Genomic DNA, 25,255 nt, shown 5'->3' with positions numbered 1-25,255 from the left:
TCTTAGGTCATACTGTGAAAGCTATGTTTGTATCTGTAATAACTTATTTCCTTTATAATTTACTCTTTCCTCCTAAAAGTAGGTAATAGAGTGTAGGGTTTTTGGTTTTTTTTTAAGGTCTGTTGAATTTAACATCTTCATTAGTTGATTTCTCATTCCTCTCTCATAATAAATCTTTATCACACAGAAGCACTTGATAATGTAAAACAATAATTTCAGATTTCAATAAAGAATGTTTGAAAACGAAGCATAGTAAAAACAATTGGAATAGAATTATATTCTGATAAAAAAAATTCTTGGATTTAATTAATGGTTTGAAATAGTTCTTGAAGGATGAATCTCAGGGTTAATAGTTAGAGTCATTTTAAACTTCAACAAAGTAAGTTTCAGATCAGGCCCAAGCCAAAATTGAAATGTAATTTAACATCTGTGGTAGTCTAATAGCAGAATTAGGAAAATCATTATTATGAATGGAGACAAAAATGTTAACATTCTCTAGTAAATTAAGGAATCTGCTTCATGTTTAAGATTTGGAAAGTTAGCAAACTGAACAAACAGAATAAATTATTTAATAGGGCATTTATTTTTTCACATCATTCTGACATATTTTAAAGTTCTAGGGCACCTGGGTGGTTCAGTTGGTTAAGTGTCTGTCTCTTCATTTCAGCTCAGGTCATGATCTCAGGGTCATGAGATTGAGCCCCATGTTGGACTCCATGCTGGGTGTGGAGCCTGCTTAAGATTCTCTCTCCCTCTCCCTCTGCCCCTCCCCCCACATGCTCGCTCTCACTCTCTCTCAAAATAATGTTTAAATAAAAATGTAAACAGCTAATTACACTAAACTTCTAAAATTAAAAAATTAAGATAGGGGCACCTGGGTGGCTCAGTTGTTAAGCGTCTGCCTTCAGCTCAGGTCATGATCCCAGGGTCCTGGGATCGAGCCCCAAATCAGGCTCCCTGCTCGGTGGGAAGCCTGCTTCTCCCTCTCGCACTCCCCCTGCTTGTGTTCCCTCTCTCACTGTGTCTCTCTCTGTCAAAAAATAAAGTCTTTAAAAAAAAAATTAAGATAATTTAAAACTTGACAGAAGTAAAAATACAAATGAGTGAAATTTGTGTGTACAGTCTTGGACAAACAGATGAGCTTTATGTATGATTGTGTTTCATATGAGATCAACAGATATATCTAGTTTAAAAATTTTTAAACATCAGATGGAATTTTTACATTATTAAACTGAAGATCTTCAAAAATTGTTAGGAAATATTTTTGTTTAAACACAGCGACCAATAATAAAGAATCTTTTCTGATTTTGTACAGTTTATTAGTATTCAGCAGTCTGAAATTCTCCAACTTTCAGAATAAAGTTGTGTAGAATAAACTCTCCATTAGTTGCTGATTTATTTTAACCACACAGTATTCTATAGTACAAAGATTAAAGATTTTATAAAGAAAACAGTTCCATGTGGTAAAACAGATGTCTGAATATTTTTCGTTGTTATAGATAAAATCTTTATTTGCTAGAGCCTTGCATAGAGGTTACAGTGCTTCTCCCACCCTAACAAAATAATTTCTGTTCAGAATCTCTAGGGCTGCGGAGTAAAGTTCTGAGGAAAATTGAAGAGCTCAGGACAAAGGTGAAAACCCTTTCTTCTGGAATTCCTGATGAATTTCTATGTCCAATAACGAGGGAGCTCATGAAAGAGCCTGTCATTGCATCAGGTATGTGTGATGCTTTTCTAAGTTTCAGGGCATAATTATCATGTGCTAAATGAAAAAATAATGTAATTAGTTCACGGAAGTTTGTTTAAATGTGGAACATTTTTAAAATCTGTTTTATAGCTCATAAGTAGTTTTTTAAACTCCTCTGATCTGAGGTAAACTACTGAACATTATATATTTCTTAATAAAATTGGATGGAGTAGGTTTGGATAAGATTAGAGACAAAAGGGGTAAGTTTAACAAGCTTTACTTGTGAAATGTGTTTTTGGTTACAAGTATGCAAGGTAAAATACTGTTTTTAAGATAGACTGTTGAGATCTCTTATGTTTGTCTATCATGAATTTAAACAACCTTACTGGAATAAGATTTAAAAGTTATAAAATTGCATCTTTCCACATTAATTTCTAATCTTTGTCAATAGGCACAGACATACATACTTTACATAGTTGTAATCAGTGAATCCATATTATGTTTTTTAATTTTTGTGTAAAACTTTATACATTTCTAAATATTGACCTAGTCTACATAATTTTCAGTTTTAATAACTTTATTCCACTGTGGCTCTATGTTACATTTTGACTCTTGTAAACACATACATATACCAAATAGTGGAAATCTTTATATTGTAAATGGCATTGCAATGATACCTTGGTATTTCCTTTTTTCTCTTACCCATTACTTAGGGTTATTTTTATGGCATGTGCGCCCCAAAGCAGAATTAACCAATCAGAATATTTTATGAACATGAAAAAGAATGGTTCTGATCGTTTTTATTAGAATATTCACTGGACATTTGAAAAGTGTGGTCTTTCCCCATTGCATAGTTTTGGCAACCTTGTTGAAGATCATTTCACCACAGACGTGAGGGTTTATTTCTGGGTTATTTTGTCCCATTGGTCTGTATATTTGTCTTTATGCCAGTACCGTACTTTTTTGATTACTATAGCTCTGTAATATGTTTTGAAATCGGGAAGTATAAGGCCTCCAGCTTTGTTATTTCAGGATTGCTGTAGCTCTTTAGGATACTTTGGGATTGCATATGAATTTTAGTGTGGGTTTTCCTATTCCTTTAAAAAGTGCCATTTGGATTTTGATGGAGGTTGTATTGAAACTGTAGATGACTTTGGTTAAGTATGGACATTTTAGTATATGTGCTGCCGAAGCGAGCACAAGTATGGACATTTTAACAATATTAACTCTTCCCATCCATGAATAGGATGTCTTTCCATTTATTTGTATCTTCTTTTACTTCTTTCCACAATGTTTTGTAGTTTTCAGTGTAAAAGCCTGCCAGGATTTCATCAAAATGGTGTTTAATCTATTGATCAATTCAGAACTGACGGCTCCAACTCATGAATATCACACAGCTCTCCTTTTTAGGTCTTCATTCTGTTAGCAGTGCTTTGTATTTCAGTGTATAGGTTTTACACATACTTTGTTAATACTGTCATTAGGTATTTAGTATTTTTATAACACTATAGATACTAGTTTTTAAAATTTCAATTCCCAATTCATTGTTTTTCACAGTTGATTTTATAGATTGACTTTGTACTCTGTGACTATGCTTTAGTTTATTAGTAATACCTTTTATAGATCTTTTTACTTGATTTTCTTCATACATGATCCTGTCATCTGCAAGTAGACATTCGTATTTCCAATCTGTATGCCTCCTTCCACCCCTACCTTTTGTCCTGTTCTTGTTATGCTGGCCAGGATTTGCAATACAGAGTTGAAAAGAAGTGGTGGGAATGCCTTAATCTGCTCTTAAGGGGGAAGTATTCAGTTCAATTCAATATTTCACCATTAAGTATGATGTAAGCTGCCTTCTATCAAGTTAAAGAAGTTCTCTTCTATCTCCAGTTGCTGAGAATATATAAAATGCTTATCCACTGAAATAAGATGGTTTTTCTCTTTTATCCTGTATTATGATAGATTACTGTATTAATTCCCCATTGCTGTCATAACAAATCACTACAAAATTAGTAGCACAACATTTCTGTAGGTCAGAGGTCCAGTACATTCTCACAGGCAGAAGTCAAAGTATTGGCAGGTTCTGTTCCTTGCTGGAGGCTCTAGGGAAGAATCCATTTCTTGCTCATTCAGGTTGTTGGTAGAATTCAGTGCCTTGTGATTTTAGGACTGAGGCCCTATTTTTTTTGCTGGCTATAACCTGAGGGTTGTTCTCACCTGTGGTAGGCAGAATGATGGCTCCCCAAGGATGTCCATGTTATAGAGCCCCAGAGCCTATCAATGTTACATGGCCAAAAGGGCTTTGCAGATATGATTAAGGATCTTGAGGTAGAAGAGTTCCCTGTATTATCTGGTCGACCCAGTGTAATCACAAGGATCTTTGTAAGTGAAAGAAGGAAGCAGGAGAGTCAGAGGAGAGGTGACAACAGAACAGAGGTTGAAGTGATACAGGACCATGAGCTAAGGAATTCAGGCAGCCTCTAGAAGCTAATAAAGACAAGGAAACAGATTCTCCCTTAGAGCCTTTGGAAAGAATGCCATCCTGCCAACACCTTGATCTTAACCCAATGAAACGGATTTCATATTTCTGATCTGCAGAACTGTAAGATAATAAATTGTGTTAAGTCACTAAGTTTGCAGTAATTTGTTACTGAGGCAATAGGTAATTAATACACTGGCTCCTTTTTCCAGCTTCAGACCTAGTATCTCTTTGTATCACATTGCATCTCTTTGACCCACTTTCCTACCTTCCTCTTCTGCTTTTAAGAACTCCTGTGATAGATACTTTCCTGTTTTAGAATCAGCTGATTAGTGACCTTAGTTCCTTGGCAAGCTTAATAATCTTTTGCCGTGTTAACATAACATAGTCAAAGGTTCCAGAATTAGGATGTAGGCATGTTTGTGGGTCATTATTCTGCCTAACACAATTACATTCATTGATTTTTTTTATTGTAATATAAAAATACTTAAAATCATTTATCAATTTTTGAGTATACAGTTCAGTGGTATTGAATTTGACTGTTCTGGATACCTCATATAAGGAAAATCATGGCAGTATTTGTCCTTTTGTGTTGACTTACTTAGCATAGTGTCTTCAGGATTCATCCACATTGTATCATGTGTCACAATTGGTTTCCTTTTTAAGGGTAAAAAATATTCCATTGTATGTTTATAGCATACTTGGTATATACATCCAACCGTGGACATGTGGGTTTTTACAAAACACCTTTGGCTATAATGAATAATGCCACTGTGGATGTGGGTATACAAATATCTGCTCAAGTCCCTGCCTTCAGTTCTCTTGGGGTATATACCCAGAAGTCGAATTGTCCGATCATATAGTAATTCTGTATTTAATTTTTTGAGGAATCACTGTACCATGTCCACAGTGGCTGCACCATTTTACATTCCCACCAGCAGTTCACAAGGGTTCCAATTTTTCTACATCCTTGCCTGTACTTACTATTTTCTAGTTTTTGTTTTATAATAGTGATCTTGATGGGTGTGAGGTAGTAGCTCATTTGGATTTTGTGTGTGTGTGGTTTTTTTTTAGATTTTACTTATTTGACAGAGAGAGACAGCAAGAGAGGGAACACAAGCAGGGGGAGTGGGAGGGGAGTAAGCAGGCTTCCCACTGAGCAGGGAGCCCGATGTGGGACTCGATCCCAGGACCCTGGGATCATGACCTGAATGAGCCAAAGGCAGATGCTTAACGACTGAGCCACCCAGACACCCCTCATTTGGATTTTGATTGGCATTTCCCTAATGACTAGGATGTTGAATGTCTTAGCTACTTCTTGGCCATTTATATTTCTTTGGAGAAATATCTAAGTCCTTTACCATTTTTCAGTCTGTTTTTTTGTTGTTGAGATATAGGAGTTCTTTATATATTCTGGATATACCTTATCAGGTATGATTTACAAGTGTATCTCCCATTCCACAGGTTGCCTTTTCACTCTGTTAATGGGGCCCTTTGATACACAAAAGTTAATTTTGATGAAGTCCAGTTTTTTTCTTTTATTGCATGTGCTTTTGGGGTCATATACATAGGAAATCATTACCAAATCCAATGTCATGAAGCATTGCCCCCGTGTTTTCTAAGTGTTTTATTTAGTTTCTACATTTAGGTTTTTGTTCCATTTTGAGTTAATCTTTGTATATCGTGTACTTATCCTTTTGTATGCAGATATCCACTTCCCCAGCACCATTTGTTAAAGAGACTGTTCTTTCCTCCATTGAATGGTCTTGGCACCCTTGTTGAAAACACTAGGCTATACATGTGGGGGGTTATTCCTCTATTCTGTTGCTCTACATAGCTGCCTTTATGCCAGTACCACACTGTTTTGGTTACTGTGGCTTCGTCTATAGTAACTTTTGAAATCAGCAAAGGGGAGTCTTCCAGCTTTTTCTCTGAGATTGTTTTGGCTCTTCAGGATCTCTTGCAACTCCTTATGAATTTTAGGATGGATTTTTCTATTTCTACAAAAAATGTCTTTGGCATTTTGAGAGGGATTGTGATGGGGATCACATGGACTCTTTAACTGCTTTGGGTAGGATGGGAATTTTAACCATTGTCTTCCAGTGCATGAACACAGAATGTCTTTCCTTTGTGTCTTTAATTTCTTGCAGCAATGTTCTATCGTTTTCAACATGCAAGTCTTTTATCTCCTTGCTTAAGTTTATGACTAAGTATTTAATTCTTTTTGATGCTATTTGTAATTGGAATTGTCCTAATTTCCTTTTTGGATTCTTCAGTGAATAGAACCACAGCTGATTTTTGTATGTTGATTTTGTATCTTGCAACTTCGCTGAATTGATTTTAGAACTTTTTTTGTGGCATCTCTGGGGTTTGAATTCTTCACTTACTGCTGGATTTGATATGCTAATATTTTCAGTATTTTTGTATGTGTGTTCATAAGGGATATTGGAGTTTTCTTTGTAGGAGAGTTTCTTTGTAGGAGACTTGAATTATGAATTCAAATACAGCTTTTAATAGATTACTTCACCAAATTAGATTTCTGAGTATTCGCTCTTCTTGGAGGTTTGCATTTTCAGTTACTTTTAAAATATTCTTGTTGGCATCATTTTAATGTATTTTGTGTTGAATTGTATCATTTGTTTTAATCTTGATTCTTTTGCTTTTTGTTCATAATTGCATGGTATTTTTCTTTCAATCTATTTTTAAAACAGTGTACATCTTGGATTTTTCACATAATCATCTTTCACCAAAGGTAACCCATTTCCTAACTTTTAACATTAATCAGAAGAACATTTTTATTCATCTGTAAAGTTTATCTAAATTGAATCATAAACTAAGTCTTTTTTCAGTCTAGCTTCTTGCTTTAAGCATGGTTTGTGTGATTTATCCATGTTATTGTACAAAGTAATTTGTTAAATTTTTACGTGTGAATATACTACAAATTATTCTATCATTATTGGCTGCCATGAACCTTAATCATCTTCTTTGGTGAACACACATGTGCATTGCTTTTGGGTATATTCCAGAGAGTAGATGTACAGGCTGTTACCCAGAGTGGTTGAAACAGCTTATACCCCCCTCCAGCAGTGTATAAGAATTCTAGTTGCTCCCCAGCCTTACTTATATTTAGTATTGCCTCTTTCATTTTAGCCTTTATGATTTTGATTGAAGCAACTGAAGATTCACATGCAGTTCTAAAAAAATAACAGATCCTGTACACTTTGCCCAGTTGTTCTGCTGCCAACATTTTGCAAAATGATACAATATCACAACTAGGATATGGACACTGCTGCAGTCTACAAACTTTAGATTTCCCCAGTTCCATGCAGGTGTTGTAAATTCTACAAGTTTGTCCCTTTTGGACATCAACCACCAATCAAGACAGAACAGTTCCAAACCTACAAACCTTCTTTTGCCTTTTTATACTTAGATGTCCTTCAGACCTCATCTGTCCTCCATTTCTAAAAGTTGTCATTTCAAAAGTATTATATGAATGGAATCATACAGTAAATAACATTTTGGGATTAGCTTTCTTCCACGTAGTATAATCCAGGGAGAGTTGCCATCTTTTTATTTTTAGTCTTCCTGTATTACTTTTAGAGGTGTTCCCTGGGGAAAACATACATGAAGTTGAATTTTTAAAAAAATCTGTCCTCAGGACGCCTGACTGGCTCAGTCGGTAGAGCCTGCTCGTCTTGATCTCAGGGTTGTGAGTTTGAGTCCCACCTTGGGTGTAGAAATTAAATAAAGATGAATTTTTTTATATACAATTTATTGTGATTGATCTATCTGGGCTAATTCCTTCCAGCATGTTTCCATTTGATTTCTTCTAGCTCTTTTCTCCTTCTTTGCTGAATTTTTCTGAATTGATTACATGTCCTTTTTGGCTTTTTCTCCCCCTGGTGTTTCAGAAGACCTCTACACCTTGTATCTGTTAAACTGCCTTAGAAGCATTCTTACACAGTATTTTTATTCATCTATCCTTTATAAAAAGCAGCACGTGCTTGGTGAGAAACAAGCAATAGGGAAATACAGATTTTGAAAATGTGGAAACTTCTTTTTCTGATATAGCCTTCCAGATATTTTTCTATTTATATTCTGTGACAAAGGGATATGATATAAACTTTAAAAATTGAATTTACTTATCAGATAGTATTTGTCAGTATGCTTACAACTACAGAACAGTATTTCATGGTATGAACGTGCCATAAATTAACTCACACTGCTGATGGACATCTTTTTCAAAGTAATTCTGCAGAAGAAAATCCTCAGTCATGTAGTATATACACAGGTACACTAGATAAAATCTTAATACTGATAGGTACTGCCCTATTTTTAAATTTTTAGTTTGAATTATGCTCATCTTTTTAAAAATTGGCTTGCCCAATTTTTGCCCATTCAGACCTCCAGATAAATTTTAGGATCATCTTGTTATACTACAAAAGAAAATCTAATTGATATTTTGATTCGAATTACAGAAAATCTAAAACTAAATTTGGAGTTGGAGTGAGGAGTAGAAATGAAAACTTTGCACTAGTCAGGTGTTCCATCATCTTATGGCTTTCAAGTCTGTTCTGAACATTTAAATATGTTAATTCATTTAGGTAGCTTTGTAAAAAAAAGTCATTTCAAAAGTGAAAAAAACTAATAAACCCTATCTGACCATTTTGCTTTTTCTCTAAAGTGTTTCCTCTCAATTACATAGAGAGAACATGTTGTTGCTGTGCAAGTATAATGTCAGTTTAATTCCGATTTTTTTGTTTCAAACAGTTTTTCTTTGGTAGTATTTTTAATTCTTGTCCAGGGTGCATAGCGCTCCTTGAATGGAACTCTGTGCCTTTTATCAATTTTGGAAAACTTTCAGCCATTCTCATTCTATATACCTTCTCTCTTCAGCCTTTCTAGGTAATTTTCTCAGACCTACCTCCCAGTCCTCTAAACACTGTTTAACCTTTCCATTGACATTGCTTCAAAATTTCAATGTCAGTAGTTTTTCATTTCTGGAAATCTGATTTAGCCTGGAGTTTAAAGGCACAGAGATTCTGGAGCCAGCCTGCTTGGGTCACTCAAAGGTCAAATAGGGAGTTATTCAGGCCATACATCAGTTTCTTCATAAGATTGTTGTGCAGATTAAATGAATTAATATAGGTAACAGTGCTTTGGAACAGTATAGATTCATTCTTATTTTAGAAATACTCGGAGGTTGTATTTTCACTTTCTGAGGTTTGTGCAGTCCTAAATCTGCTCTTTGTTTTGAGTGTTCACCTTCAGTCAAGTATTACCTGTGGAATTTCAGTGCAGGAAGAGGGCATATAGCCCCAGATTGGTGCTGGGCTGGCTTTGTCCATTTCCCAGGACAACAGGGGGACTGAGCAAGTTTTTTTCTTGGACAAAGGTAATATAAATTCAGAGCCCAGGCCAGTGAGCTAATATTTTTCGCTTGAACCTTTCATAAGGGTGATGCCATTTGAACCTGCAAGTCAGCTATACATGTAAAAAGCTGTTTCTTTTAGTCACATTTCTAAGTATAATATAGCAAGAAATTTGGGGGTTTAATCTGCTTGATTACCAGAAATGGAAGTCTAAGAAACAAATCTTGTAATAGGTATCATTTCTTTGGTATTTTACCAGAACCTGTGCATCTGAGTATATTATTAAATATTGTTTACTAGCTAGAACTAGCTGCTGGTACAGTTCTTGATTTGTCCACTCATTATCTTGGTTTATAGCAAAAGTCAAATGGTACTGTTTGGACAAATATTTTTTATTGAAGGATTTAAAAACAAGCAAACTTACTAGTTAACACTGAATGTGTACTATATATATTCTTATAAAAATTGTCATTTTTCTCCCCTGGCACCACCTTTGATTTAAATAAGCCAACTCTAGTTGTAGTAAGCTTCATGCATGAATTTTTCAAAGAAAACAGGAGTGTCATTTTTAGTTATAATAATGCATCAGTGGCTTTTCTTTTATACATGAAAGGCTGTGTGTGTGTATCTGAAAGTGGGGAGGGGTCTTTGCTTTGTAGCTCTGATAATTAATCCCTCACACTGCTCTGGAATGAGCTTTAGTAGTGTGCAACCTTACACATCATTAGCAATGCTCTAGATCCAATCCAAATGCCTGCTTTTCCTGTTTATCAAATATTTGTTACCAGCCAAAAACTTACTCTACAGAATCACTATTTTATAATACCATGAAGAGCTGATATTGAAGTTTATGTAAACTACGGCCAGTGTAACTGACTTTGTTATAGCAGGAAACCTGCACCTCCATAGACTGAATGATTTGACATTTTATTCACTACCACCACCCAAGAAACTAACAATCCACAAGCAGGGAAGGAAAAATTATTCACTTACGGGAATTCATTTAAAGGTGACAGAACACTATATGATAACATGCTCTAACAGTGCAGATAAAATATACATTAAAAATGAGAGTAGAGAATATGAAAAATTGAATACACTCACTGATTATTAACTGATGAAAAGCCTATTTGAAGTTTTGAGTATGTTCTTGGTTGCTTTTAAAGATTTTATTTATTTAAGAGAGTGAGCAAGAGAGGGACAAGCAGACTCCCCACTGAGCAGGGAGCCCGATGCGGGGCTCAATCCCAGGACCCTGGGATCATGACCTGAACTGAAGGCAGACGCTTAACCGACTGAGCCACCCAGACACCCCTCTTGGTCTCTTTTTAAAAGATACTAGGGTAAAGGTAACCAGCATTAAAATTGATGAAACCGGCTCCCATAGTGAAAGTTTATGTGATATATAAAAAATATAGTTTGGTTTTAACTCATCACTAAAGAGAAAAAAGATTTGAGATTAGCTAACAAAAGCACAGTCCAACCTAAAGGATTCAGACAGGCTAGAAATAAAAGGATAGGCATGAAGAATGGGTTACATACATGTCTGTAAAAACAGAATTCAGACCAAAAAAAAATTTTTTTTTAAGACACAGGAAAATACTATGTAATACTAAAGACCACACTTCTCAGGGAAGGTAGCTATTATTAACTATGCAGTCTCAAACACAGCAACAACTTTCATAAAGCAGAAATGTACCAAACCCTGAACGTTCAAAATAGACATTACACTTTTTTAAAAAGATACGGGACATTCATAAATATTAACTGTATTTAAGCACACAGCACTAATACAAACAGCATTACCTCACCACAATGGAATGTAACTAAGAAATAAAAGTGGGCCCCTTTCATCTGGAAGGTCAAAAACATTCTATTATCAGATTTATCTAGCCTGGTGGCAAATGAATTAGCTATTATTGAATTCATAATATTACACATAGTAATAATATTGACATGGACATTATTTATCAGTAATAGGCCAGTGTGATGGTAATAGAAGATTAAGGTTCATTTTACTCAACTTCGAGTATATATATATATATATATATATATATATTTTAAGATTTTATTTATTTGTGAGGGAATGAGAGACAGAGAGCATGAGAGGGAGGAGGGTCAGAGGGAGAAGCAGACTCCCTGCCGAGCAGGGAGCCCGATGCGGGACTCGATCCCAGGACTCCAGGATCATGACCTGAGCCGAAGGCAGTCGCTTAACCAACTGAGCCACTCAGGCGCCCTCGAGTATATTTTCTTAAGCTATTCTTACAATTCAACAGTAAGACAAATCATCCAATTAAAAGATAGGCAAAAGGATTTGAATAGACCTTTCTCCATAAGAGATACACAGATGCCCAGTAAGCACTAGAAAAGATGTCCAGTATCATCATGGAAATGAAAATCAAAACCACATTGAGATACCACTTGATAGCCTACTAGGAAGACTAGAATCTAACGTGTTAGAAAGATTTGCAGAAATATTGCCAGTGGAAATGCAAAATGGTACAGCTGCTGTTGAAAATAGTTTGGCAGTTCCTCAAAAAGCTAAACATAGTTACCATGTGATGTAGCATTTGTACTCTTAGATATATATCCAAGAGAATTGAAAATATTCATCCAAAAAGTTGTACATGAATGCTCATAGTCTTATTGATAAGAGCCAGAAAGTGGAAATAACCCAAATGTCCCATCACTGAATGAATAAAATGTGGTATATCCATACAATGGAATATTAATCAACTATAAGAAGGAACGAATACTTACACATGCTACATGGATGAAACTTGGAAACATTAAGTGAAAGAAGACAGACACCAAAGGCCACATATTATATGATTCTGTTTATAGGAAGTGTTCAGAATAGGCAAATCTATAGAGACAGAAAGAAGATTTGTGGTTGCCAGGAGAGGGGAGAGTGAATGCTAAGGGGTATAGGGTTTCTTTATGGAGTGATGAAAATATTTTGAAATTAGTATAATTCAGAGTTGTACAACCATCACCATTAAGAATCTGAATTGTATACTAAAAAAGGTAGACTTTATGTCAACTGTATCTCAAAAGAAAAAGGCACGAACGGCATCTGCAGAAATCATCTACCGTCTCTAGGACTCTAGGGAACAAAAGGAAGTTGAGGTTATCAGAACCTCATGTGGGTCTCCAAGAACCAGAATCCAGGTCTTTAAGAAGGGTTAGCTACCAGCTGGTGCCTCTAAAGGGGAAAGGATAAGACAAATTGGGGCAGTACCTACAATGAAGCAAGCAAAAAGTCTGCAGAGTATAACCAACTACCCCTGCCAGATGAAGGGCCATGGCTAGGCACAGCACTGATAGGAGCCTTCACTCTGTTTTTGTCTTCTTCTAGAGGAATCCAAGATCCTCTAGATGCAAGATCTAACAAGGAGCCAACTGGTGAAGCAGAAATGTGGTTTGCATTATCCTGGCTCCAGCATGCGGAGTCCTCAGTATCATGCATGAATTTAGAGCTGAGAGACGATAGCTTATTAAGTCTAATCAGCATTTAGCAAGTCAAATCAAAGAGGAATCAATAGCCTTCATGTGTAAATGTATATGTAAACAAAAGCAATCAAAAGGTATAACATTGCCACAACATGGGATTGAGAGGGTATTATGCTAAGACAGAGAAGGACAAATACTATATGATTTCACTTATATGTGGAATAAAAAAAAAAAAAATGAACAAAAAGCAGAAACAGACCCACAAATACAGAGAATAAACTGATAGTGGACAAAATGGGTAAAGGGCGGGAGCAAGAGATAGGCTTCCACTTATGGACTAAGTCAGGGATAAAAGGTACAGCATAAGGAATATAGTCAAGGATACTGTAATAGCTTTGTATGGTGATAGCTGGTAACTACACACTTGTGAACATAGCATAATATACAGACTTACCAAATCACTATGTTGTACACCCAAAACTACCATAGTGTGCCAACTTCAATTTAAAAAAGAATGTACAACAGAGGACCTAATGTGCCAAACAGTCATGAAGAAAACAAAGAACATCCCTGCAAAGTAAACCTGGAACAAATGGAGAGCATACCATGATGATAAGACGATACAATGTCCGCAAGATGTCACTATTAGATTTTTTCCTAGTGATACAGAAGATGATGATTAGGTTCCATTGGAAAGACCACACAACAAATAATCTAGAAAATGAAAAACAGGAGTGTCACTAGCTCTATCAGATATTAGAACATGTTTTAAGCCTTTGGGATTGGCACATAAATGGAACAACAGGAAAAAAAATTTTTTAAATACAGAAATTGATCCAAGTGCATTTGGAAATTTAGGGAATGATAAAAATGGCATATGTTAAGTCAGTGGTAACAAATATTTAAAAAGTGGTATTCTCACAACTAATAGCCATATGGAAAAGGGTAACACTGCCTTCATCTCTTATACTGCACATCTAAATTCCAAATGGATTAGAGAGATATAAACATTAAAAAAGTCTTAGAAGGAAATATAAATTCCTTGATAATCTGGAAATGGGGACACTTCCTAACCTGGACTCAAAATCCAAGAGAAATGTGTGGAAAACTAATGAAGTGTTTATATTCCAAAGATATAAAAAATATTCAAGGAATACCAATCTTTCTCAAACTTAAAAAACTAGGCAAAGAGGGAGCACTTCCAAACTCATTTTACAAGAACAGCATTACCCTGATGATAAAACCAGACAAGAACACACGAGAAAATTATGGACCAATATCCCTAATGAACATAGCTGTCAAATTCCTCAGTTTTAGCAAACCAAATTCAGTACATTAAAAGGATTACATTCAATGATCAAATGGGATTTATTCCAAGGATGCAGGGATGGTTCAGCCTCTGTAAATCAACATGATATACCACATTAACAAAAAGGATGAAAATCCTATCTTCAATTGATGCACAAAAAGCCTTTGACAAAATTCAACATCCATTTATGATAAAAGCCCTCAACAAAATGGGTATAGAGGTAATGTACCTCAACATAATAAATGCTATATATGACAAGCCCACAGCTAACATCAATGTCAGCAGTGAAAAGCGGACATCTTTCCCTGTAAGATCAGGAACAAGACAAGAGAGCCTACTTTCCTCACTTTTACTCAACATAGTATTGGAGGGGTGCCTGGGTGGCTCAGTCGTTAAGTGTCTGCCTTCGGCTCAGGTCATGATGCCAGGGTCCTGTTCTCACTCTCCCACTCCTCCTGCTTGTGTTCCCTCTCTCACTGTGTCTCTCCCCGTCAAAAAAAAAAAATCTTAAAGAAGAAACCCAAAACAAAACATAGTATTGGAAGTTCTAGCCTGAGAAGTTAGGCAAAAAAAAAAAAAAAAAAGTAAAATGCATCCAACTTGGAAAGGAAGTGGTAAAACTATTTGCAGATGACATGTTTTTATATATGAAAAACTGTAAAGACTCCACAAAAACTGTTAGAACTAGTCAAATTCAGTAAAAGTTGCAAGATACAAAGTTAATACACAGGAATTTGTTGTATTTCTGTATACTAGTGACAAGCTCTCAGAGAAATTAATACTCCCATTTATAACTGCATCACAAAGAATAAAATACCTAGGAATAAATTTAACCAAGGAGGTAAAAAAACAAAAACAAAAACAAAAAAACCTGTACACTGAAAACTGGAATACACTGAGAAAAGAAACTGAAGAATACACAAAGGAATGGAAAGACATGGATTGAAAGAATATTGTTAAAATATTTGTACTCCCCAAAGCAATCTACAGATTCAGTGAAATCCCTGTCAAAATCCCAATGGCATTTTTCACAAAAAAAGAGAGCAAATTTTTATGGAATCACAGAAGACCCTGAATAGCCAAAGCAATCTTAACAAAAAAAAGCTGGAGGTATCACAATTCCTGATTTCAAACTATATTACAAAGCTATGGTATTAAAAGAGTATGGTATTGGCATATAAACAGATACAAACAGAATAGAGAGCCCAGAAATAAACCCACACATATATGATCAATTAATCTACAACACAGGAATGAGGAATATACCATAGGGAAAGGCCTCTTCAATAAATGGTGCAGAGAAAACAACAGCCATTTGCAAAAGAAAGAAATGGGACCACTATCTTACACCATATACAAAAATTAACTCAGAATGGATTAAAGACATGTAGGACATGAAACCAAAAAACTTCTGGGAGAACACATAGGTGGAGCCCTTTGACATCTGTCTTGACAATGATTTTTTTGATGTAACACTAAAAGCAAAGGCAACAAAAGCAGAAATAAGTGGGACTACATCAAACTAAAAAGCTTATGCACGGCAAAAGAAACCATCAGCAAAGTGAAAAGGCAGCTTATGAAATGGGAAAGAGTATCACACATCTGATAAGGGTTAATGTCCAAAATATATAAAGAACTGTAACTCAATAGAAAAAAGATAGGCAGAGGATCTGAATGTACATTTTTCCAAAGATTACATATAGACTGTCAACAAGTACATGAAGAGGTGCTCAACATTACTAATCATCAGGGAACTACAAAACCACAACGAGCTGTCCAACCTCATAACTGTTAGAAATGGTTATTATATATATAAAAAAAAAAGTTGGTGACAATGGAGAAAAGGGAACCCTTAGGTGCTGTTTGGTAGGAATGTAAAATGGTGCAACCAGTATGGTGAACAATATGGAGATTCCTCAGGTTAAAAATAGAACTACCTTGTGATCCAGCAATTCCACTACTGGGTATTTATTCAAAGGAAGCAAAATCACTAACTTGAAAAGATATCTGTACCGCCACATTCATTGCCAGTATTTATTAATAGCCAAGACATATAAACAACCCCAGTGTCCATCAGTGGATGAATGCATAAAGAAAATATATACGTGTGCAATGGAATATAATTCAGCCACAGTAAAGGAAATCCTGACATTTGTGCCATCATGGATAGACCTTGAGGACATTGTGCTACGTAAAATAAGTCAGAGAAAGATAAATACCCTATGATCTCTCTCACATGTGGAATCTAAGACAAAACACTGAATTCATGGATACAGAGAATAGATTGGTGGTTGCCAGAGGCAGAGGGTGGGGGAATGGGCCAAAGTGTGCAGGTAGTCAATAGATAAAAACTTCCAGTTACGAAATTAGTCTTAGAGATACAGTGTTCAGCATGGTGACTATAGCTAACAATGTATATTAGAAAGTTGCTAAGAGGTTTTAATTGAAATCTAGTTGACGCAATTAGTTTGTGGCATACAGCATAGTGATTCAGCAAGGCTGTATATTATGCTGTGCTCACCGGCAGCGTAGCCCCTCCATCTCCTTACCACGCTATTACAAGACCATTGACCGTGTTCCCTGTGCTGTACCTTTCATCCCCAGGACTTACTTATTCCATGCCTCCCTCTCCCCCTTTACCCCTGAAAGAAATCTTACAAGTCTCCCATCACAAGAAAAAGGAAAAATTCGTAATTATGTGTGGTGATGCATGTTTATGAGACCTATTGTGATCATTCCACAGTATAGCGAAGAATTGTGTTGTGCATCTGAAACTAGTATGTCAATTATGTCTCTAAGGTGAAGGGCAGCCTAATGGAAGAATGGGCCAAAAATAGTAACAGTTCACAGGAAAAAGAGAAAAAATGGCTCTTAAACATATATATGTAAAAAGTTCTATCTTCCTCAAAATAAAGCTACCTGATATACTCTAGCATTGTTCATGAGAGACTGGTAAAAATCCAGTTTGACAACATATTCTCTTGGTGAAGCTCTTGAGGGGAAAAAAAAAGCATTCATCAGTATAACTAGTAGGAATAAAAATGGTAGAATTCCTATGGAAGTATTGGCATATCTAGCAAAATTATACTCTTTAATGCAGCAGTCCTATTTCTGGAATCTCCCCCAAAATAAGATTGTCCATTGCAACACTATTTGTAAAAGGCAAAGACTGGAAACAACTGAGATGTCCATCAATACATCTGTACAGTGGACTGCTGGGGGGGGCGGGGAGGTGAGGGGAATAAAAGAAGGGTGTAGTTAAAGCAGGTGCAAAATAATGTACAGTATGCTAGCTCTTGTCTAAGAATGTGTATGCATTGTGTGTTTACACATACACGCTTATATTTTCAAGAAGATACAAAAGGATAAAAATATACATAGTTACCTGTATGGGATGGGAGGGAACCTATGCTGGACAGAGAATAGACTCCTCTGGATGTACCTTGTTTTACAGCTTTTACTTTGCAGTCACTTAAATGTTTTACAGAATTAAATCATACAAACCGATCTAAAAATTGAGAGGATAAAAAAGGGAAGCAAATTAACACACTTATATGTCAAGTTGGTAACATAACCAAACAGAAGAATTTTTTTCCAAGTGATTTTCATCAAACACAGTATTTCAGTTAGAAAACCCTAGTGGATCTGTTTTTGGTGACACAAAGAGCCAGAAAGAATCTTAAATTTCTTTCACAGTCTGTGTTAGTAATATATTGACACTGTTAGTTTGAAACTGTTGTATGCATTGTAAATTAAAGCAAATAAATGTGTAAATGTAATCAGGAACTAAGATTTTCAGTTTAAAGAGAAAGAGCGAAGAGTAAAAAAAAAAAAAAGTAGTGAAGCAAAAACTCCAGTCTTTATATGTGCAAAGAATTTTGCACAAACTCGTATTAACAAACCTTAGCCCGTAGCTTTTTTTTTTTTTTTTAATCGTAAGTCCCTTTACTGTCAAGTCCTTAGTGGGATGAGTTCTATAATCTCTCGGTATCCATTTCCCTGAGTTTCCAGTATGTCAAAGTTTTGCTGAGGTATTCCTGAGGCTCTTTTCATCTTTAGCCATATTACTTTTCACACACAGCTAACAGCTCTAATAACGCAGTTTATCTTCACAACCACTCTCCTCTACCTGGCTTTTTCCTTTCTTCTTTTCTGCTACATCTGAATTTTGGACACAGTCCTTTGTTACAGTATTTGTGTTCAAAATTATCAGTAAAACGTTGACACTGTTCCAGGTAATTTCTGCAATCTCATTGCATCTTGTAGGGCAGAATTTAAGGTGTTGTGGCAGAAGTATTTTAGGAGTAGTGATACAAGACCACCACTTAAATCACAATAAAGGCCTTGGCAGTGGAGTTGGTATATTCAACTCCTTTTGGTAATCCCAACCTCCCTTTCCTACACTGCAAATAATTTGTGTGTATGTGGGGTTTTTTTTAGATGGCTATTCATATGAAAAGGAAGCAATGGAAAATTGGATCAGCAAAAAGAAACGTACAAGTCCCATGACGAATCTCGTTCTTCCTTCAATGGTACTGACACCAAACAGGACTCTGAAAATGGCCATCAGCCGATGGCTAGAGACACATCAAAAATAAAATTGTTTATATTGTTTATATTCTTCAGTGATCTCATTTGAATGATTTAAAGGTAAATGTTAATATTATTAAAAGCAAAACAGGAGAAAAGTGATTTAGCTACCTATAAAAACTTTTTCTTTAAATCATATGGACTAAGTGACATATCTGACTTCTTTCCTATTTTTACTATAAAAGCCTTTTTGTATTAGTGAAAGAAATCTTAACCTGTAGAAAAATAAAGTTTCACTTTGAATTAAAATTGCAGTGCTCAAATTCTTGCTCAATAAAGGTCATATTCTCATTACAACTAAAGATCAGAATAATCAAGAACATAACATTGAAATCCTAGTTAATTAAAGCCATTAATTTGATAACTCTTTGGAATCCTTTTAAAGAGAATTTGTAGCAAAATAGTTTTATGACTAAATTGAGAAAACCATTTTGAAATGTTTAATGAGCAATTTCGTTGGATTCTAAATTTGCAAGGTGGTAATGATTTTTCCCCACAGTCCAAACCTGTGTAGAAGTTAGATGGAATACATTATCATGAATATGTCAAGTTGGCTTTGTTGAAATATAGCAGCAAACCAGCCTCCTTTTAGAGTTCAGAATTCTTGAAGTTATCATATAACATTCTAAGCTAGGGTAACTATACATTTTTACACAAGAGATTGGTGTTTAATACAATACCCTGATAAGTGTTCCCTCAGCAGAAAACTTCAAGTTCACGAAGTTGAGGTGGTAGCAACTTTCCCTACCTGTCGTAAGCTGTGTCCCGGAACGGAAGGCACATTAGAACCCAGCTGTAAGAGCAGGCAGGGCCCAAGACTCTGTTCTTACCCCCCGCAAAACCCTCATTTTACTGTTCAAAAATTCAAAAACTCAGAAATGAGAGGGGAAAAGTGATGTAATTATGTATATAGTCTTTTTCTATATTTTACAAATTTACAGCTAATATGCTGTGTTCACAGAATTGTGCAAAGCCTAGCTATCACAAAAAGCTCCAAATAGCTTTTCTTTATAATTGGCTGCTTTGTAAAATTTCCATCCTCCTAATGGATTACCGAATTTTATTTCCTTTGTGTACCTAGCTGGGATTTACAGTCAGATTCTACAAGAGGATTTTTTCATACTACCCATGCTTCTTACATTCAAGTGAGGACAAAAAAAAAAAAAAAGGTTGGGAACACATTTTAGGTGTTTTTCCATTGTATTCTATAGAGAAAGTAGGTTAACATAATTTTAACAAAAGATTTTTTAAGTGACAGAGCCCACCATTGGGCCAAATATTTTTTGTTCTGATTGACAGACTTATTTTCCAAAGGAGGCAGACTGGTTTTTTTACATAAAAGTTATTAAAAATTGAGGCACCTGGGTGGCTCAGTCGGTTGAGCATCTGCCTTCGGCTCAGGTCATGATCCCAGGGTCCTGGGATGGAGCCCTGCATCAGGCCCCCTGCTCGGCGGGGAGCCTGCTTCTCCCTCTCTGCTGCTCCCCCTGCTTGTACACACACTCTGTCAAAAACAAAATCTTAAAAAAAAAAAAAAAATTATTAAAAATCATTGATATCATTGATAGAAAACAAAATAAAAGATTGGTTATCTTTTAAATGTGTTAAAGGTGGCAATTTTCTCTTCTGCGTTTCACCATCATAGTTTGTTACCCAAATGGTTGAAAACTGAGATGCCAATAATTTACTAAAGTGAAGTGCTTCTGTTTATGAATGCAAATAAATCCAAAGCCTGACAACTCCTCCTTCCCCCAGACACACAAGGAAACAAACCAAATCCAAAACCACCCCCAGGAAGGGACCCCACAAGACCCCTCTGCCATGCTCCCCAGGCCAAGCCCTTCGCTGAGGATGACACGGGAGCGGAGTTCACCTGCCCGCAGCCCTGGCCTCAGCACTGACTAGTGACTTCCCAAAAAGACTTCTCTCCGGGCTAACTGGGCCAAATATCTTTACTAAGACTGTATCAAAATCCTAATGTAGTTTATAATAAATTCCAGGAGTCCCACTGGCAGTTTCATAGCCAAAGTCATCTAACAATTCTCTGTCAGCTAAGAACCCTTTTCTGTCCCACCTGGTTTTTTGTTTTTAACCCCTAAGTTTAATATAGGGCTTTAAAGAAGGACTTTACTCAGCCTTACTAATAACAGTCATACCCAGACAGGAACCTGAAGGAGTCTTAGGGGATACCCCGGCCTAAGACTCCACCTCAGGGTTTTATCACAATACAACCCAGTTTGATGTTCACCTTCATTCCCACTGCTCTGAGACAGAAATATGTGGGGATAAAGACAAATGCCTCCTTTTAACTGAAAGATTATACAGATGTGAAGAACTCTCATAATCAACACAGTGTGCGGTGTATTGCCAAAGCGTTTGAGAGTTACAGTACTAAACAGATCCTGCTGCCAGTAAAAACAGACACCAAGATTTCTGAAACAGGTAAGTACAGAATGCTCTTCCTCCTATTTCAGGCAAAAAGACTAATGTTAACCACTGAATATTCTGAGATATCATGAAGCTTTGCCCTTTTTCTGAAATTATGCTTCAATGAAATTAAATATGCATCTGGTAGTATTACTATAAAAATAGACCTTTCACTATTTCCTTTTAGGGTAACAAGATCACCCAGGATTAAACCAAAGCAGATCACTGTCATCAGGACAGTCTCTACTTACCCACTGTTTCACTTAATACAAAACAAATTCTATTAATATTCTTTATTCCATATGGAAAAGTACAGTAGTTGTGCAGAAACAAAACTACATAACAAAAGAGTAAGACTTCCACAAATATTAAAGAAAACAATGAACAATAAATAAGCCATAGTACTTACAGCAGAACTCATGGAAAGCCTATAAAAATGATAAAGCTGTACAAAGTACACTTACACACTCAGGAACAAATGTTGAAGAATGACACCAGAAGACTTCCTATTCGTACAAAACCATAATGATGCTCACAAGAACTTCAAGACAACTATTCATTTTTAAAACATTCTGTAAATATAGAACTTCCTTCTCCCCAATTCTAGAAAATAAATTTCACATCCCAACATATAAAACAACTATACTCCCACCTCTTTGAAATTAGCATTTTCACATCCTCCAATAGCACACCATTTTCATATAAAAATACCTTTAAACCAAGGTTCATTGCTGTACCTTATCTTTACAAATGAATAATACATCAGTTTGGACTTAAGTAGCACCTCAAAGGTGTTCATATAAATGAGATAAAGTGCTGTTACCTGTATACTGTTAACATGCCATAATAATACATCGTTCAGTGCAATAATCAGCATGAAGGAAGCTTACAAAGAACATGCAAATATGAGTTTTTTATGATTAACTACTTGAAATAGTTATATTTACAAGTCTGAATACAACTTGGCTATTTAATATGTACAACATGTGACTATAAAGTCATGATTGTATAATGAAACAAAAGCAACAACCAACCATACCTTAACTATCCAAATTCAATAGTGTCCTTAAAGGACCTTGGAACGCCTCTCCCAGGAGTGCCCTATCATTGTTAAAAACAGTTTGGGAACCAGTTGAGAGCTAATTTACGTATCGTAAAGAGTGCCGTATTCTTAGTATTTTAGCCTAAATCCAACTTTAGCCTAAAACCACCAATCGTGATTCCAAATGGCTTATGCTGTTTCCAAACGTTAAAAACACCTTGAAGTGGGAATATAGTTCCAAAAAAGGTGCTATAAAAATATTTTTAATGAGAACCATAACATGGAACTAAATGTTTAATCCTCTTAAGGGAACTACTACGCAGGGAACAATACTTGGATGTTCTCGTATTTTGCTTAAAAAAAAAAAAAAATCAGCTGTATAACATTTATAGTCACGCTTATGTTCAGCTAGAAACTTTTATATATTTATATAAAAAATTGGGATTTGACTCAATGGAACTGAAACCTGAAAATTCCACCTTTCCCAGAATACACCATCTGGATATTATGCCATGAGTTAGATCTATCACTAAACATTTACATTCTCTAAGAAATATTATGATTTTATCACATAGCAAAGGCTAGGGGAAAAGTGATAAAAACCAAACAATTTCATAAGAGAAGAGCATGAGTTAATGTCTTCTGGGCGGTCTTAAATGTTTAACCGAACAGGCATTAACTAATTATAGTTTTTAATTCTGGTTAGCATTTTTATTTATGGTGACTCCTAGCTATTTATCAAAGAAATTTTATCCCACATTTTAAATATATCAAGGGCATCTCAATCACCCCCAAGGAAAAAAGAAAAAAATACATGGCTAACAGGTAATTTGTCTCACGAAAAACCTTTTAATTACCACCAGAAGCCAGCACACTGTTTGCCCAATCCCACATACGGTTCTCTCTTAAGGCTCACACATTTGACTCTATGAACGACCGCTTCGGTTTTGCTGAAGGAAGGTGGCTCCTGTGGGCTTCGTTGCTGGCGTGAGGCCCCTGTTTAGAGATACTTTCCTGATACAGATGAGAAACAGTCTTAGCGATCCTGTTATCCTGACAGTGGACTGGAATCTGGCATTTCTTCTCTTCGAGCTCCTTCGCCTGTGCCGCACTGTGGACACTTCCCGCCAGGGTAGGAACAGAGCAGCTTTTGGCCTGGCTGGTATGCCCTCCTGCTTGTTTGAGAGGGGGCTTCTCCGAGTTCAAGGGCTGCAGGCCAGCTGCAGAAGACGCGTTTGTCAGGAGCCCCTCCGGCATCTGACAGTGCCAGGTACGGCTTGGAGGGTGGTTCTGCTGCTGGAACCTGGCAGTCTTATCCATGATGCCCATGAACGGCGTACTGCGCGGCCTGTGCTCAGCTGTCCCGCCTGGAACCGGGGTAACCACCTTGTCCTTGATGCGAACGTCCGGTCCCTGGACCTTGAAGCCATCGGAAAAACTGCTGCTCGAAGTCAAACTACTGGTTGAGCTTGACATCTTGATGCTGCCAGACGGAGAACCAGAAGAGCCCGAGCTGGCAAGGGAAGCTGGATGTCGCACGTCGCTGCCGCTCGCCGGCCCGCCCTGGTTTGAAGGAGCGACGTCCACAGCGATGGGGGCATGAGACAGAAGCCTCTCTGCGGCTTTTATCTTGCTTGGTAGGGGACAGGCAGCGCCCCCGTCGCCGTGCTGCAGCTGGACGCTGTGGCTGGGGCCCAGCCGCTCCCCGAAAGGGCCAGAACCGGCCCCCACAGCCGAAGCGCCTGTTCCCTCCAAACGCGGGATTCTGCCCCCCGCGGGAGCGGCCGCCGGCCCGCCGGGCGGAGGCCTCGGGGCAGGAGTCTGGGCAGAGACCTGCATTTTCGGGCCGCCGCCTCGCGCGCCTGGCTGCGCGGGCCCCAGATGCTGGCTGGTCTTCACGATCTGCGCCTGCCGCGTGGGCTGCAGCACCAGCCCCGGCGGAACCACGGCCTCCCGCAGGGCCCTACCGACCCCCGGCCTGTTCTGCGGGGACACCGGCCCGGCCGTGGGCTGTGAGCCTTCCTGAAGGTTTCGGATGTACGCAGACGGCGCACAGGCGGAGGGCTGAGGCCTGGGCGTCGGGGAAACGGACTCCTCCTGCGACGAAGTGTCTTCGTCTTCGGCCTCCTCAAGATGGAAGCGGTCGTTCAAGCCAGCGGCCGGGGCGTCCTCCTCGTTTTCCGAGTCGTGGGGCGCGGCTGGCGGCGGGCACTGCTGCTTTTGCTGCTGGCTCCTCTGCAGTTGCTTGCACTCCTCCTCCACGCGGGCCAGGAGCCTCCTGATTTCCTGATTGGTGGGACAGAGCTTCACAGCTTCCCGCAGGTCAGCCCGGGCCGCCGCAAACTGCCTTTATGTCAGAACAGAAGGCGGAGTTACAAGCCGCGGAGGCACGCGCTCGGGCGTCGCGGTGCATGGGAGCTCTGCTAGCAAGAGCGGGAAGGCGGCCGGGGGCGTTTGCAACGCTGGCGGGGGAGGGCAGGGCCCGGTCCGCACTGGCCTAGAGCCACCGGGCGGCGCGGGAGCGAGTCCCGGCCCACACCTGCGCCGCCGTGCCAGGGCCCCGCTGCCTCTGCAAACCCCACCGGGCCGGGAGTGGGAACCGGCACAAGGCAGTGGGTGTCGGAATCCTCCTCCGCCACCGCCTCTCACCGCGTCCATCTCTAACCCACATGTCTTCCAGGCCTCTCCTCCCTTCCCCCACCTGCCTGCTCTCGTGTCTCTAGCTGGCAGCTTCCCTGCGAGCACAGACTGATGGAGGCATTCTGTGTGGCAGCGAGTGGCAGCTGGGGCGCAGGGCAGGAACGGTTACGGGGATGTCAAGAGAAAACAAAAGTCTAGCCATTGCTAAGAATACCCGCTGCTGTGCCCCTTGGAAGCTAGGGATGAGAGGCAT

General features: G+C 37.9%; 2 protein-coding genes across 15 annotated transcripts in view; one reads left to right on the top strand and one right to left on the bottom strand.

The window, feature by feature from the left end:
- WDSUB1 (WD repeat, sterile alpha motif and U-box domain containing 1) overlaps positions 1–19,142 on the top strand; it is a 54,671-nt gene extending 35,529 nt beyond the window's left edge. For all 4 annotated transcript variants that reach the window (XM_045868797.3, XM_045868799.3, XM_064586604.1 and 1 more), the window contains 2 exons: positions 1,577–1,717; positions 18,744–19,142. In XM_045868797.3, coding sequence (XP_045724753.1) covers positions 1,577–1,717; positions 18,744–18,901 — 299 coding nt within the window. In that variant the 3' untranslated portion in view covers positions 18,902–19,142. The remainder of the gene's footprint in view (positions 1–1,576; positions 1,718–18,743) is intronic.
- Positions 19,143–22,720: 3,578 nt separating this feature from the next.
- TANC1 (tetratricopeptide repeat, ankyrin repeat and coiled-coil containing 1) overlaps positions 22,721–25,255 on the bottom strand; it is a 229,304-nt gene continuing 226,769 nt past the window's right edge. For all 11 annotated transcript variants that reach the window (XM_045868801.3, XM_064586594.1, XM_045868802.3 and 8 more), the window contains one exon: positions 22,721–24,709. In XM_045868801.3, the coding sequence (XP_045724757.2) occupies positions 23,275–24,709 (1,435 nt within the window). In that variant the 3' untranslated portion in view covers positions 22,721–23,274. The remainder of the gene's footprint in view (positions 24,710–25,255) is intronic.

The sequence above is a fragment of the Mirounga angustirostris genome, unplaced genomic scaffold (assembly GCF_029215605.1).
Source record: "Mirounga angustirostris isolate CCGP_5_RB_7025 unplaced genomic scaffold, mMirAng1.0.hap1 SCAF_3, whole genome shotgun sequence".
NCBI classification, from domain to species: domain Eukaryota; kingdom Metazoa; phylum Chordata; class Mammalia; order Carnivora; family Phocidae; genus Mirounga; species Mirounga angustirostris.
Note: the sequence above shows the minus strand (reverse complement) of the source record. Positions and strands in the feature narration are given on the sequence as shown.